This window comes from Leguminivora glycinivorella, chromosome 16 (assembly GCF_023078275.1).
Source record: "Leguminivora glycinivorella isolate SPB_JAAS2020 chromosome 16, LegGlyc_1.1, whole genome shotgun sequence".
NCBI lineage: Eukaryota > Metazoa > Arthropoda > Insecta > Lepidoptera > Tortricidae > Leguminivora > Leguminivora glycinivorella.
The window spans coordinates 9,589,144-9,605,711 of NC_062986.1; the positions used below are offsets into that span (position 1 = coordinate 9,589,144).

The window sequence follows — 16,568 nt, forward strand, 5'->3', positions numbered from 1 at the left end:
CACGGGCGTTCATCTACGAAGAACGAAATGTGGCCATAGCGATGACCTTGAGGTAGTAGAGAATTTCGATATTGACGTTTACAAAGCCTTTTCCTATTGGTTCTCCCCACCGCTTGTCACTCAGGACGTCAAAAGTGTCAAATATCTCGCCGTTATAATTTTCATCATTACAAGTGTTTGCGTTGATTAATTTCCGTACCTTTATTTCTCCGTAATAATTGTGATATTCAGTGCTACTTGGCATTTTGATCTTCAAAATGCTTCGCAAGTGCTGTATACCCGGCTGTGATAGCAGTAATAAACGAAAAGACGTTATGCTGCACAAAATGCCAGCAGCCAGTGAAAAAGTGACAATGTGGTGTATAAATCAGCAGTTTTCAACATGTTGGAAAGTTTGACATCAAATGAAATCGGCAAACTGTACGTTTGCCACAAACACTTCGAAGCCTAAGCCTAACACGTGTCCAACATTATTTACCTACTGAAGAAGAAATCACTACGGGAACACCGGCTCACCCTTCGGTTGAACGAGGTAGGTAGTACTTATACATCGTATGTAACATCGCACGTGGTATATACGCCGCATTTTTAAAATTGAATCAAATTCATGTCCAGTCAGTGTATTTATAAAATGTTTCCAATAGGATAATATTGCGTTAATTGAGTGGTGTTTTGGCCTAGTGGAGAGTGTTCCAGGTTCAAATTCTAGAGAGAACTTTCATGGGTCTCATAGTCATGGATATTGATTCCTGAGTAATGGGTGTTTCCTATGTATTTCAGTAGTACTATTTTTTTAATGTCAAGTTATTATTGTCTAAGTACCTACCACAAAGGCCTTAATTGAGCTTAGCTGATTGTGTAGCCTAGTATGTAATATTCAGGCAGACAAATATTTAGGTAATTTGCTTTGGTGTAAATAATTTTGAATAAATGGTATATATTTCTTTAGTCAAATTGTTGTGTTATCACAATATACAATTGGGCCTTTTTTACCAGGATTCATTGAACTTGAAATGAGGAACTCTGACCACTCGTATGCAAGGAGATGTCATATTGACCACACTTATGCCATGAGCGTACCAACAAATAATTCAGATGATGCTGCTGTTTTACCGCCATACATCACAACTGGAGCTGATTCAGGTAATTTCATAATATGTAATTTCCATTTAATGTCATGTCTCATGTCATGTGTTTATGCTTCAAAAAGTGACTGCAAATCTGTTTTTGTATTTCCATCTCGGAAACATTGGCAGGCTATTTCTTTTCCCGATGACATACAAGGGGGCAAAGTTGTTGTTGTTTAACCACATGCCAATATTGATACCCGAGCAAGCTAAATATTCCAATATTTAACTGTGAGTGTAGCAAGTGGTTGAGAATGTAGAATCTTGAGTGTTGCGAGGATTTCAAGGCACGAAGGTTAAACAAATTTTGCCACTGAGTGAAAAACAACATTTTCTCCCTAACCAACAAGGAGAAAATATTGACTGTAGAGCAACAAACCAGATCAAATCCATAAATTTATCATACATTTGGGATTCATAATCATCATATAAATGTCTATTCAACCTGCAGTTTACCTGCTAGCTGTGGGCACCAAGTTAAAATCTGTATGAAATTACTTTGCATTCTTGCAACTTTCTCATCAGTTTTTGCCTTTACAAATTGGTGTAGTGAACATACAATTGTTAGTGATCTACCAGACTTCATAGAAACTTAGAAAGCGTCCATATCCCATTTAATTACCTATTAACTTTAAATAATTTATTCATGTAGGTATTATTTTACGTTTTCAGGTGGAGTTACACTGGAACATATTACATCGAGTGTAGAACTGTCTATTGAGCCATCATCCTGTCTTAATTCAGGTAAATACTACAAATAATTTGTTCAGGTGTACAAACATAATTTATATTAAGTATATTGATTTCTTGATCTATCCAATAGAATAAGCTATTAGCCAAGTCCATTCAGTTAGAGATCGGCCTCAAATCTCTTCGCGTGGAAAACGTGGAGTGTAGAGTGTGTAGGGCTAGCCGCTCGGTGCCTATTTTTCGGCATGCTCAAAGGGGCAGTGTTTGGTTATTAGATTTAGATTAGATTTCTTTATTTCATGATAAAAATTACACTATAAGTTTGTTACATGCCAAAGTTATGTTTATCTTCTCATCATGATCGTCAAAAATATTAATATTATATATTGGTTATTCATAATTTAGTTATTATAAATTTATTTAGATATTTACTTAGATTATAAAGATATTTTATATTTATCATTTTCAGAGCGCGTCCAATCCAGCTCAAGTCAAGCCTGCTCGTCGCAGCTGTGAAGTCATCGTTTGAGCCAACTTCACCACAAACAGGTAGCAATAACATACATTGGATAATCGAAGTAAAGGGCTACTTTTCTAGTACTATATCAATGAAGCATACACGGCTCGCCCGTAACAATAAGAAATCCACTTATGCCGAGTTAGCGAAAGTGACAAGTTATTGTAGAAAAGGACTAATTTCATTTTGGAATCAAAGCGGAATCGAGCCTCGTCGAATCGCATTTAAAATGTATGAGGACTCGATTCGACGCGGCTCGATTCTGCCATAGTGGACGCCGCAGAGGAAGGGTGGAAAAATTACAATGTACATACAAGAAATATTAAGACCATGACCATAAATAATATACATTTTTAAGGCAGGTTCACACACTTTAAATTCATCATGTACGCGATATAATCCATCTCCATACTTTTATTTCATAATTTTATTAAGTAAAAAAAAATATTTTTTCAATTTGTAGAGGTTAACAATGCTCATAACTAATTCAAATCGATAGTACAAGTAGTTCTCGAGATATTTGGTAATGTGACAGACTACAGAGTCGCACCATAAGGGTTCCTTTTGCGCCTTTTTGGTACGGAACCCTAAAAATGGCCTCTAATCAACATTCAATAAGGTCTCTCAGTTGTGATGGATGAAATATATTTTTCACCACGAGGCTCTCTTGATTCTTCGAAACCAGACAGCACAATTGAATTTTATCCACAAGAGTGCAAAGTAATGTCATACAAATTTTAATTTGATGTCTTACTCTGGCTGGTATAATTTATGTACCTATAAATGATGATTTTGAATTATAGATATTGATTAATCAATTTGATGGATTTGACTTTGTTTCATGTTTTACTGTTGTGCGTGTTGGTGTGGTGAAAAACTTTGTGTTTCACTGGGTGGCAAAGTTTGATTAACCTTCGTGCCTTGAATTTGAAGCCGGTTCAAAATTTGAATCTTTCGCTTGCTCGGGTAACAATATTGGCACGTGCGGTTTAAACAACAACTTCGGCCCCTTGTAAAACAAATAAATGTTAATTACTTTAGTAATATAGCAAGTAATACTATTTACGAAGTCTATAACATCTAATGACCCCACAGGTCCGTGTTTATCGTAATTAAGTATGTAATCAAAACCAAATATGTTTATAATTTTCAGTGGTGGACTCATCAAAGTCTAATGTGGCTCAGGCTTGCGTCACAACTCCGGGGCCATCTGTCAATTACAATGACCTTCCTAAAGGTATACTATATTCAATAAAGGCTTTTCATTTCAAAGCCAATCCAATTCTCATTAGTTTAAAAAATACCTCTATAAAGGAAATGAATATGAGCGTAAAGTGCCTCGGCGGACTGCTATGATTTCTATGTACATTACTTCATCATCATCATATCAGCCTTTTATCGCCCACTGCACATGTACATTACTTAAGGTTTTATAATACCTTAAAGCAAGTTGAAGCAAGAAATTAGTTTATTGATCAAGGTGGCTAGGTACTATACTTAACGGGTTATCTCAATTAAAGTGAACTATTGCAATAATATCAATTTTTTTTTCAGAGCCAGCACGAGCATCGGGTGTTGAAGAAAAAAACACGCGAAAACGAAATTTGAACTTTCTTCGATATTTTGACGTGCGTTACGTATATTGTGCATATAGGTAGGACAATCATATGATATAAATTATATGTTGTATTGCCATACAAAAACTTCTACTTTTTATTACTTTGTGGGAGATTAGTTAGGCAACCACGAACCGCGGCAAGAAGCCGGGATAATGCAAGGAAGATATTGATGATGAAAACAACACAGCAAGTTCACAATATTTTTAAAATGGATTACACATTGAACCCGTCATCATCATCACACAGGTTATTGAAAATAATTAATTTTATATTACGTGCGAAACCAGAAGAATATAAAGGCTCGCATATGATTTATATCCACATCTGTCATTATAAAATTATATTAATTTTATGTTATATTGCCATACAAAAACTTAAAAAAAAACTTTAAAAAAAAATGTTTTTTTTTAAGTATTTTCGTGCAAGCGACGCCTCCAGATTTTTCATCAAAGTAAGCCTCTTTAATAAGCTATCAAATGAATATAAATACTTAATTTTATCTGTGGTAGAACAAGGTGTCTTTTTTTAATTGAATACATCACAATACATTTTACTCCCATACACGCTTGTTAAAACGAATCGCTGACAAACTCCAGAGAAACGTGCATGTACTTCATAAACACTGGCCACTAACAAAAATTAAAAAAAAATATATATGAATATGTTTTTTTATAAAAAAAGTCACAAATTGCGAAAAAAATGTCTTATACAATTTGTATGAAAAAAAAAATATTGGTGTTTTTCTGATGCCAATCGATTCCATTCCTATTCAGTATCAATATAGTTTCTTAGGGCTCAATTTCCGGTAATATACTAAAAAGCCGCAAATTGTACAAAACTTTTTGCACATTTTCCCCATAGTGTATATCTACAATAATCTACAAAAATTAAACTATTTATTACAAACAGTTTTTTTGATGCCAATCGATTCCATTCTTATCCAGTATCAATACATGCTTTGCACTAAAAACCCACAAATCAATGGACACATTTTCCATACATTTTGTTATAGGGTAAATGTGGAAAAAGTTTTTTTCAATTTGTGGCTCTTTAGTACATTACCGAAAGTTGAGCTCAAAGAAACTTTCGACACTGAATAGAAATGGAATCGATTGGCATCAGAAAAACACCATGTAAAAAAAAAGTATAAGAAAAGTTTTTCGCAATTTGTGTCAATTAAAAAAATACCTTGTTCTACCACAGATATAATTAAGTATTTATATTCATTTAATAGCTTATTAAAGAGGCTTACTTTGATTAAAAATCTGGAGGCGTCGCTTGCATGACAACACATTAAAAAAAACATTTTTTATTTTAAGTTTTTTTTTTTAAGTTTTTGTATGGCAATATAACATAAAATTAATATAATTTTATAATGACAGATGTGGATATAAATCATATGCGAGCCTTTATATTCTTCTGGTTTCGCACGTAATATAAAATTAATTATTTTCAATAACCTGTGTGATGATGATGACGGGTTCAATGTGTAATCCATTTTAAAAATATTGTGAACTTGCTGTGTTGTTTTCATCATCAATATCTTCCTTGCATTATCCCGGCTTCTTGCCGCGGTTCGTGGTTGCCTAACTAATCTCCCACAAAGTAATAAAAAGCTGGGATCCGCTTGTCAATTTATTCTTGGATATTGCCGGTTTACAAAAAGTCGCTTTCTAGTCCAACTCAGAACTGAGGCTAGGTACCCTAGGCCTTATTGAAATTGGACCAGTTTCCTCACGATGTTTATCTTCACCGGAAATCAACTGGTCCACATCAAATGTTATATCGGCCATACGGTAGCCATCTCCAAACCGGGGTTGGAACCGGCAGCCGCCGCGATTGAACGTCGCTTGCTCTTATTGCTAGGTAACTTACTGTTTTATCAAAGTAAGATTTATAATTTATATAATTTATAAGGTGACCTAGATTGCCCCAATCTTATAGCTGAAATCAAATACTTCACACCTAAAGTAAATACTAGGCATCAACGCCTACTTAGTTTACCTAATTATCATACTAATTACGGCAGGAATTCTGTGTTATATAGAATTTCCAAAACTTACAACGATCAGTTCAGTGATATCGACCCATTCGTACATAATAACAAAAAATCGTTTAAAACGGCAATAGAGAATAAAATTGTTAGTGATTAATTGGAGGAGTAAACACACACACACACACACACACACACGCGCGCACGCACGCACGCACGCACATAAGTTTGTAATGCATACTATATAATATGTAGTTTTTAATTATCTAGCATCTAAGCCATCCGTATTCTTTCATTTGTAATATGTTAGGTTAGGTTAGGATACAAAAATGAAGCCAATAACAGGTCTCGTTATTGGCTTCATTTTTGTATCCTAGTCTTAAGCCTATGTTCTTTTGTTAAAGCTGTTGGTCTTCTAATAAAATAAAATAAAAAATAAAAATATTAATAGCTTTTTTTATATTTCCAGACGACACTATGCACTTAAATGGCCAAAGTCTTAGTGTAGTGTATGACCCGCCACATTTAATCAAAGGAGTAAGGAATAACTTCTTGACGAAGAATATTATAATGGACGTCGAAGTGGCAAGACTTGGTGGACGTGTACCGCATGGACTGCCGCCACGCGCAAGCTCGCCTGCTGCGCAAGCTCAACGACGAGCACATACTCCCGGACAAAATCAATAAAATGAAGGTATACCTACTTATTTTCTACATGATAAAGGACAAAGCAAACTTGTTATATAACTCTCTTTTTTGCTATTACTTATTTCAGATTAAAGAAATAAAACGCTAAATCGGACTTAGTGATCGATGAAGAAGAACGATCCATTAGTATTTCTAGCTTTCACCCCATTTAATAAATCTACTCAATTACTTAAGTATGTTCACCTACATTCAATAGTTTTTTATATAATCGTGATATAATACAAAGTTTTTCAGTCGCGTACCATGTTTAGGCCACGAAGCTTGCTGAGTGTTCTAATAGTACGGTACGTGAGTAAAAAGCTTATTGCTATTATTTACTAGCTTTTGCTCGCGTTAAATTCGAAAATTGCGGAATATTCCAGTACTACAGTCAAATTTTTCCCGAATTTATCCATTTTTATGGTTTTCTCCTCATCTAGCACATACTCTCCTACGACGTCATTGTCGTCCCGGTAATGTACTACAGTCAAATTTGACGTACGTTTCGTCGTTCATGAAAATGCAACGAGATTTATAAATAATAATAATAAATAAATATTGGGGACACCTTACACAGATCAACTTAGCCCCAAACTAAGCAAAGCTTGTACTATGGGTGCTAAGCGACGATATACATACATAAATAGATAAATAAATACTTATATACATAGAAAATATCCATGACTCAGGAACAAATATCTGTGCTCATCACACAAATAAATGCCCTTACCGGGATTCGAACCCAGGACCGCGGCTTAGCAGGCAGGGTCACTACCGACTGCGCCAGACCGGTCGTCGATTTATTCTTTAGCAACATTTTATACAACTTTCCGTACCATTTTTTGGATCGCAATTTGTTATCTGCACTTCTCTTCTGCATTTTCTGCTTCTTATAAGTCTTTATATATATATTTTTTTAATATTTTGAACGGTACCTACGCGAATGCCTACTTTTTTTACAATTTGGTGAACCGATAGATAATTTTACGATTTTAACAACTGTCTAACTTTATCCTCGACTTGAAGATTTGCCGAACCGCTTCTACGCCTAGATTTTGGTAAATCCTCAAGCTTATGATGCTCTTCAAATTTTGTAACGATTTGGAACACCGCTGATTTTGAAAAATTGTACCATATTTGCGATTTTTTGCAGAGAACACTTTCCAGTACACCATTTGTGCAAGATTACTTTGCGATCGTTCAAAGTAGTACGCTGCATCGTAAAATATAATTAACTATGGAAGAATAACTATGTAGCGATCGACGTTGATAGCTTTTCTAATGTCGTCACCGTCAACTGTTTATAAATTGTTTTTAAATTACAAATTTTAAAGATGTTTTAGTGTGTCCGCTTAGTAAATTGAACAGTCCTTACACACTTTCCCATTTATAATATTAGTATGGATTTACTAGAAGCCATACTTTTTGCACGTTCGAAGGCGGTCGCATTTTAATGTATATCTTCTTATATTTAATCTATGGTTTCAGAGTAAAATTAATGAAATTATATCGTGGCATATGTATATTATTGATCTTTTCCCCCGTTTATTCCCGTTAGACAGGACGATATAATATTTATTTATTTATATTTACTATTGTCTTGTTACAGGTGAAAAACTGTGTGCGTGTTTTCAGTCAAACCATGGCAGCAGCTTTATCCTACACAGCTTCATTTTGTGAGTATCTATCTATTTGGAATGTCTATCAATGACCATAATACTTAATTACATTTCTACTAAGCAGATTTCTTGTGACTTAGGACCAGCGCAGTTTCATTACAATGTGTAACATAATCAGAAGGAATCCTGCATAGCGGGCATTTATTTTTGTGTTTCTATTAGTACTTGAGTGATGAATACAGTATTTTATTCGTTCAAGTTACGTTGTCGCCGAGCCCTCATAATCATTATAATCATCATATTATAACCAGCCAATTTTTGCAATTTTAAATTTGGACTTTCTTTTACTCCTATAACAGTTCAAAACTTGAATTTAATTTGTACTTGTGTAAGTACAAATTACTTAAAAGGACTTAAGGGGTTAAGCAATGAGATAAGATAGGGATAAGTACGCCTGTGTAGTAATTTACATCTCAATGTATGTTATTTTAATCTGTTTTTGTACAATAAAGAGTCACTACTACATACATACATACATACAATCACGCCTGTATCCCATAAAGGGGTAGGCAGAACACACGAAACTACTAAAGTTTCAGTGCCACTCTTGGCAAATAAGGGGTTGAAAGAAAACGAAACTGTGACATTGCAGTGACAGGTTGCCAGCCTCTCGCCTACGCCACAATTTAACGACGTTTGTAATATTTTTCCAGCGCACTACGCGGACGGCACGCCTGTGAACGCTACGCTGTACAAAACGGCAGAGCTGGTGGCCTTCCTCGATGACCTGTTCGACAGCGTCAACGGCGCCAGCACCCACCAAAAGCATACAAAGGGAAAGCAATTGCGGACTGCCGTAACTGAAAACTCAAAACAACGATTTCTGGATGAAGACGATAGAATTCCGTGATATCAACGGAAAATTGACAAAAGTTCCGACGTTGAAAAATTGGTTGACAACTTTAAAAAGCTACCAAAGGCTGTGGCAGGTCATGAACGAAAAAAAACATCAAGATAATGCGCCCGCGGTATTTTAATTCCGACGCAATAGAATTTTTTTTCGGAAGAGTGCGGGCTTGCAACGCCAGAAATAACGACCCTCCATGCTTTTGAGTGCACTTTTAAGTCACTTTGGCTCCCCACAGACAGTCTTAAAAATTCATAATCTTAAAAAAAATTTGTATGGAAATTGACAGTTCAACTGACACTGACATCTGTCAGTGTCAGTTTGAACTGTCAATTTGCATACAAATTTTTTTTAAGATTATGAATTTTTAAGACTGTCTGTGGGGAGCCTAATAGTGACTAATTTAATAAAAATTCACCAAAATACATTTAATTGTGAGGAAGACTGTGCTGAGGAAGTTATTAAAATTCAGTAGTTGTTTGCGCACACTGAAGAAGACAATGCAATGATCGAGGATAGTACCATATCGGTTGATTCTGCGTCTTCATCATTATCAACCTTCACCGATCGTGAAGACGGCGCAGAACAAGTAATCGTGCAAGCCACACGGGAGCGTCTGGATGTACACTCACGGGCATATACCGCGGGATGGGTCACAAGAATAGTATTAAAAATATTGAATGATTGTGAGAAAGACTTAACAACGGAAGAAACGGATATCCAAAAGCGAATACAATGTAAAAATAATAAATTGACCTATCCCTCGGAACATGCTGTGAGGTTTTTTGGGAACATTGTAGACGAATCGAATGAATATTTGGAACAATGCCCATAAAGCAAACATCAAAAAACAAATTACTCAAGTTGTACTTTCCAAATATTCATTCGATTTTGTCAAATGCGAAATGCAGCGTGTTTTAGCAGGGCAGACGTTTATATCTGTATCTCTGACATTGTCGATCTTCAACTGGTGCATTACTATAAATAAAATTTTAAAAGGTACTGATGTGTCACGACTGACCATTAAAAACTTGTCTCAAATGCAAGCACAGGCTTTCAGAAAATATAAAAGAAGGTTTAGAAATAAATGATAGTGTTTATATGTGGTGTTTTCATTTTAGAAGTTGTTTAAGTTTATCTGGAAGTATTCTGGATGAACTTAAATAGCTTTCCCCTTTGAAAGTAACCTGATCATGAAATTTGAGCAGAATTGAACTTTGAATTTCCCGCTTTCTGGTGAGCAAACAATTCAAATTTCATGATGGTTCCCGCCATTTTCTTTAAAAAAAAAATAAACGTCAGTATCGACATAGCACGACCACAGATACTTAACGACTAAAGTTCAAGTATGGAAGATGTTTGTCTGATACGTAGTATCTTCTTAGTAGTTTGTGCTCACTAAATTCGTTTGAATGAATGAAACGAACAAAATCAGCGTGCAGCGACCTGCGCCCGCGCCGCCCTACCGAAACCGCTTGCTATCCCATCTCACTACCTGGATTTGTACCTAGGGGTTATTTTATAACATAAATTAAGTTGTTTTATTGATTCTAAATGATTGTTCAATACCCGTAAGATGGCCGAAGTTTGTAGACTCGGCAGTTATAATTCACAAAGAAAAACTATTAACGACCAAGAAGAAAATGTTTGTTTATTGAATGTTTTGTGTGTGTTTATATCGTTGGTAACCATTCTTGCCGATTTAACTACAGGTGTGTATACAACACTTATTCACGAAAAGTTTTCAAGCTAAATAAGCAAGTATAAGTGTAATATAAAATTTAATTTAATTTCCAGATGTATTGGTTTTCGTCGAATATTGTAAAAGTGGATATCCATACTGGGCACTGACGACTTTAATTTTTATTGTTGCGCCTAATGTTATGATAAATGTTTTTTCATTGAGATGGTTTGTCATTGACCAGAAGTCTGGAATTAGAAAATGGATAACTCATGGATTACTAGTGGGGATGTTAGAGAGGTAAATAATTCATAAAATATTTAAAAACCCTTATTTTAAACCCTTATTAGCCATAATAATTTAAAAATATTTTTTTAATGTTTCAGGTACATTATTTTCATGCACAAAGTGTTTGAATGTAAAAATGTGGAGTCAATAAAATCGCTAAAGCTATTTACTCAAATCAATGATCTCAATTTATTGCATTTCTTATATGTTTTTATTGGAACTATTCCACAAATTATTTTACAAGTTTACGGAATTGTTACATTAAACGAAAACTATCACACAAAAGGTATGCTGGTATTTAATATCACGGAATCTGTAAACTATCGTGAAATTCAGTATTTTATGTATCGTGAAATTCAGTATTTTATGTATTACTTTATTTTTCAGCATTTGCCCTTTGTGCTTCGATAGCATCAGTAGTATGGGGATGCGCGAATTACATTTACGGCCTTTCTTGGTTTGGTAGTGAAAAATCTCAATGGAGTGCATTTTTACTGAAACTTATTTGGCATTTTGGAATGCTTATTAGTCGCATTGCCGGTATTATATTATTTACCATTGTCTTTGGTATATGGACATTAGTGCCTTTAGGTAAGTGTTAGTGTTAAATTACTAAATTTTATTTTTTACTAATTTACTATATGTACTACATAGTAGTAATAAGTTCAACATGACTAATTTACCCATTCTTATTTTTTAGGCCTACACTGGTCTGCTATGACCTTCTGGATTGTAACACAAAAAACTACGTTTTGTCCCAATAAACTAGAGGAAACATTTTATAATGTTATTATGGGACTTGTGTATTGCTTCTGTTATATTAATTTACGAGAGGGCCATACGAGATATCGCCTGATGATGTTCTACACGTTAATGGTGACACAAAATTTTGGAAGTTTATTTTTGTATGTATTGATATCTGACTCAGAAAAACAAAAGAAACCTTGGTCTATTGCAACATCTACGTGTGTGATTGCTGGAACTATAATAGGTAAGACAAAGTTGCATATATCTTATGTGGAAATAAGATTTTTTTTTGTTTTAAATAACATTTTACAAGGATTAATTTTAGAAAATCTGCTTTGAACTGCACGCGTAGAATATTTCACGCATTTTTTTTGATAAATTAACCGTTTGTTTTGCAGGAATGTGCGCCATGATATTTTACTATAGATATTTTCATTCTAAAGGACCTATACCATGGAAAAACGATAGCAACGATATCGAGCTAAATAATAAAGTCACAACAGCTACAGAAAATAAAAGAACAAACAACAAAAGTTTAAATTACGTCAGGTCTTTCAAAAGCTCTCAAAAGATAAAAGTAATCGAAGAAACTGCTGAAAGGTATAAATATATGTATTTTTCATATTCCAGTAACGTAACTATACTCTAGTACAGCGACCTTGTCAGTAGATGAAGGCGTAAATGCAAAAGAGCTGAACTCCCATAAAAAAGTTTGAATTTCGCACCTATATCTGTTGCAAAGTTGATTGTAATTCAGTCCAAAAAACTTACATTCAAATTAGCTGGGTCCACAATGACCGAGCAGCGTCACGAGGCAATTGCCTTGCGGCTTGCACATAAAACGTCCGTCCTTGCGAGGCAGCGTCAGCGCCCAAGCCAATTAACTCGGCAAGATGGTGGCCCTCAGTCAGTTCAGTCAGCTGTTCAAAATAGTACTGCAAATATTTAAAGCCTCGTGATTTATGTTTTTGTTTAATCTATAGTATATCTAAAAGAAAAAAACAAAAACCAATCATTTGTTGGGGATTTAGGGTGCGAAAGGAGAACATTGATCATGATATTGTCGGCGCTTTTGAGTCTAAAAAATAAAGACTGCAGAAAACTTTTTATGGTCACTACTATTTACGTGTAACAAATGAAGAAGTGAGGAACGGAAAACACGTATAGCATGCATAACGTCTAGGAGGAGTACCTGGTATTTACAATAAATGGAAAACGTGCGCATCGCCTCGGCATAGGCATGTCTACACTGGCCGTTTTCTGCGCGAGGCAATTGCCTCGCGACTGTCGCGGGGCTGCTCGGTCACTTCGGTCAGTGACGATCCGACTAATCATAGACATTTTTTTTTCACGGGAGTATGGAATAATATTACAGTTGACTATTTTAAATACCATATTAATTATATCATACCACAGTGTCTTAAGAATAGTCTATAATTCGTATTTTTATCGTATTTCAGGAAGAATTGTGCTCAAGTACAACCAAATGACATTGATAGTGCTGACAAAAAGTTCTTGCTAGATCATTGGATCGCTAGGTCTGGAACCCCAACCTTTACATCAGCTCCAGTTGGTGATAATAGCATGGATGTTTCTAGCGTAGAGTTTCATACAGTGGCAAACACTCCTCAAACAGTCACTAAAGAAGACAATAATTTATACGAAAGGGGTAGGGTAAAAACTTTACTTAAAAAAGGTAAAGGATCCCAAGCGCTGGAACCAACTGAATTGACATCGAAGATATCTGCATTTGAGAGTATAGAAAGCTCTATAGACATTATTACTTCAAGTAATCTTAATTTACAAAAACGTCGTGGAATTTGTTCATCTGATGAGTTAAGGGATGATTTGACCAATGCAAATTTGGATGTTTGTGAAATGGTTGACGGAGATTTTATAAAAACCTCGAAAGCAGAACATGGCTCTGAATTTAGTCATGACACCGATGGGTCTAATAAGAAGACATCGTCTGACTCAATAGACATGGATTTGGACTTGAGTTTTAGTGATATTAATAGTTCAGATATAAATACTTTCAACGAAAATATTGTTCAAAAGTTGTGCTTAAGTGCCCTGAGGAATATAAAGGTTGGAAACCAGGATGCTGATATTGAAAATATACAAAGGATTGCTTTAGATATTTTGAAAGAAATGTACACTCGAAAAGGTAAAACCAAGAAAGTTATGAGCTGTGAGACAGTTCCCTCAAAACAACGTGATTTAGATACACCAACTGAAATATTGTCTGTTCATGATTATGAAAATATATGTGCAGTTAATATAGCCCGTGAAGCATGGGGCCTAAGATCTTGGAATGGATATTCGGATATAGAAAATTGGCTTCATGACGGCAGTGTGTTTAGAGATAGAAGACGTGATACACTAACTTCCGGGAGTTCCGAAATCAGTAGTTGTATATCTCAAGATTTAAAAACTGCCATTCTAGCAGCACCACCTTTCCCGAAAAAAGCTCCAACCTACTCAAACGTCTTTGTCAAGTTTGACCCAAGTAACCAAGAAGAATACGTCGATTCGATAATTTGCCAAACTAATGACGACACTTTTCTTGCTAAACCATGTATGGTTGACTCTGGAAAAGATTATTTAGAACCAATTTTGGAAGAGTTAGATGATTTAGGTGACTTAGACCCATCAAGTAAAAAGAGGCTTAATTCTGAAAGTTCTTTAGTAGCTACTATAGATGAAATTCGAAAAGCGACAATTGCCAATTCGCCAAGAAATCTATATCACAATCGGAAAGATCTACATTGGTATTCTCCTGAAGAGGAAGACTCGTGTAAAATGGAATGTAATCTTAAAAAAGCTTTATGGAAAGAACCGTCTAAGTTCGACTCAAGTAACATAATGGAATCTCTACCAGAAAAAGAAAATATTCTTAATGTTTTTAATGAATCCAAGTTTGATTTACATAAAAAAGGATTGAGTTGTACGATGACATCTTCGTCTGTTGCTCCTCTTGAACACACCGTTAATAGTCGGAAAAATGCTAGGATCCGGCAAAAGACAAATGTGAGCAATCTTAAAACCCACTACAAAAGAAATTCTTCTAAGCCTGATCAAACACTTCAAGATTTGTCAAATAAGGACATTGACTTGCTATGGCAATTGGTTACGGATAATTCCATGCCACTTAGTTCTACTGACGACCTAGCTTCGGGACGATTAACATCCTCATTACAATCACTGATACAAAAAGACACATCCATATCAAACGTTGAAGCACCACCTTCTAAGATGATGAACATGAAAAAAAACTTAAGAAGTAAACCGAGACGTAAGTTTTCTATTCTTCGGGAAAAGTTTGAACCTAAATTAAACATACATTCTGATGAAGAATCATTATTTTATTCTTCAGAAAAAATATCAGCCTCAGCTGAGTCAATTGTAGTTAGAAATAGACTCGATGCTAGTAACGAACACGTCGACAGTATAACAGACGATAAAAAAAATAATGTGACATCAACTGAAGCTAAAGCTAATAATTCAGAAGCGGTTAGATCTGATTTTATAATGTCGAGAACGATGAAGGAAAAGAGATCTTTGTTTATGAAGCAAGTGCTGAGCCCACCTAAATTTAATACAAAGTTAAAACATAAGGTTTAACTGGCTTAACTATGAAAAATGGCATATTTTATAAGTTATTGTAAATATTTTATTATTATTTACGGTGTAACAACAGATCGAAGTCATTTGTAACATAGATCTCATCTTTGATGTAGTCAATCTATTTCAATTGCATTTGTCCATTAACTTAAACTGTAAGCCTGCATTAGACTTAGTGCCCGAAACTTCAAACAAAGGAGACGACGGTGATAGTAAAACTATATTTTTTTAATAAAAAATATATAAAAAGCCATCCCAACATGATATGATATCAAGGCGTAAATAACTGAGGTCGCATGTAATGTGGGCTGGACTTCTAATTATTGCATGTATAATATTGTCACATTTTTTGTCTATATCTTTATGATTGATGTCAAATCAGTCATGATTATGTGAGTTTAACTCGAGATTTATGACCTATTTCTTTTTGGAACTTCTTGTTAAACCCTAGCAGTAGCAACGATTTCATACAATAGAACGTTTTTATATTTTAAAGTGTACATTTTTTATCCGAGATTACGTTAAGTGGTTAAGTGGAAAAAAAAACTTCAAAGAAATAAGGACTACCCTAGTATATAGACACTCGATATACCTAGACATAAACACAGTAGATTAAAACACTTAAAACTTGGATTCGATCCCGATAAGTTGATGTAACTTTAAATAACTAATTACATTAGGTGCATTGCTTCTATAAAATGTGATTCAAAATGACAAACCTTATAACTGTGATGTGTGTGCCTTTTTTATTTCAGCCAGTATTACTTAATTTTATTATGTATGTATTGATTTTTATTACATTATCATACTGAAACAAGCAATTTTATTTTTATTAAATTAAAACGGGACTTAATCGCGTAAAACTTACGTTTTCATCTTCGTGGAATCCAGTGATTAGCAAGTGTAAACGTGAGAAAACTTCCCGTCCCATACCATCGGATGTCGTGAGTGTTGTATGTAGGCAGAGTGGCAACCCTAGCGTAAAAGTGACTGATGACAATCAAGTGCGGGTAGTTCGAAAAACTCGTACAAAGATGTTGATACAACTCCCAGCCAGTCTACCCGTGAC

At 34.8% G+C, this 16,568-nt stretch overlaps 2 protein-coding genes across 4 annotated transcripts; both read left to right on the forward strand.

The window, feature by feature from the left end:
* The first annotated feature begins 5 nt into the window (after nucleotides 1–5).
* Nucleotides 6–9,360, forward strand: LOC125234698. Of its 2 annotated transcripts, XR_007178020.1 has the most exons (9): nucleotides 6–532; nucleotides 997–1,143; nucleotides 1,800–1,871; nucleotides 2,287–2,366; nucleotides 3,488–3,571; nucleotides 3,889–3,988; nucleotides 6,416–6,640; nucleotides 8,243–8,309; nucleotides 8,966–9,360. XR_007178020.1 is itself a non-coding variant. In XM_048141054.1 (5 exons), the coding sequence occupies exons 2-5, from the start codon at nucleotides 1,014–1,016 to the stop codon at nucleotides 6,447–6,449; spliced, it is 348 nt and encodes a 115-aa protein (XP_047997011.1). In that variant the 5' UTR covers nucleotides 6–532; nucleotides 997–1,013; the 3' UTR covers nucleotides 6,450–6,767. The 2 variants fall into 2 exon arrangements, 1 of the variants encoding a protein (XP_047997011.1); XM_048141054.1 differs by lacking the exons at nucleotides 1,800–1,871; nucleotides 2,287–2,366; nucleotides 8,243–8,309; nucleotides 8,966–9,360 and having other exon boundaries at nucleotides 6,416–6,767.
* Nucleotides 9,361–10,606: 1,246 nt separating this feature from the next.
* Nucleotides 10,607–16,313, forward strand: LOC125235003. Of its 2 annotated transcripts, XM_048141451.1 has the most exons (7): nucleotides 10,607–10,871; nucleotides 10,957–11,140; nucleotides 11,227–11,414; nucleotides 11,516–11,719; nucleotides 11,829–12,119; nucleotides 12,274–12,475; nucleotides 13,336–16,313. In XM_048141451.1, the coding sequence occupies exons 1-7, from the start codon at nucleotides 10,736–10,738 to the stop codon at nucleotides 15,497–15,499; spliced, it is 3,369 nt and encodes a 1,122-aa protein (XP_047997408.1). In that variant the 5' UTR covers nucleotides 10,607–10,735; the 3' UTR covers nucleotides 15,500–16,313. The 2 variants fall into 2 exon arrangements, with proteins under 2 accessions (XP_047997408.1, XP_047997409.1); XM_048141452.1 differs by lacking the exon at nucleotides 11,227–11,414.
* The last annotated feature ends 255 nt before the right edge of the window (nucleotides 16,314–16,568 follow it).

What these genes read in the sequence shown, in the direction of transcription:
- LOC125234698 (XM_048141054.1), top strand. Translation starts at nt 1,014, where the DNA reads ATGAGGAACTCTGACCACTCGTATGCAAGGAGATGTCATATTGACCAC. An exon ending in CACAACTGGAGCTGATTCAG is followed by an intron (nt 1,144 to 3,487) that starts GTAATTTCATAA and finishes TATAATTTTCAG; the next exon opens with TGGTGGACTCATCAAAGTCT. An exon ending in TTACAATGACCTTCCTAAAG is followed by an intron (nt 3,572 to 3,888) that starts GTATACTATATT and finishes TTTTTTTTTCAG; the next exon opens with AGCCAGCACGAGCATCGGGT.
- LOC125235003 (XM_048141451.1), top strand. Translation starts at nt 10,736, where the DNA reads ATGGCCGAAGTTTGTAGACTCGGCAGTTATAATTCACAAAGAAAAACT. An exon ending in TCTTGCCGATTTAACTACAG is followed by an intron (nt 10,872 to 10,956) that starts GTGTGTATACAA and finishes TTTAATTTCCAG; the next exon opens with ATGTATTGGTTTTCGTCGAA. An exon ending in CTAGTGGGGATGTTAGAGAG is followed by an intron (nt 11,141 to 11,226) that starts GTAAATAATTCA and finishes TTAATGTTTCAG; the next exon opens with GTACATTATTTTCATGCACA.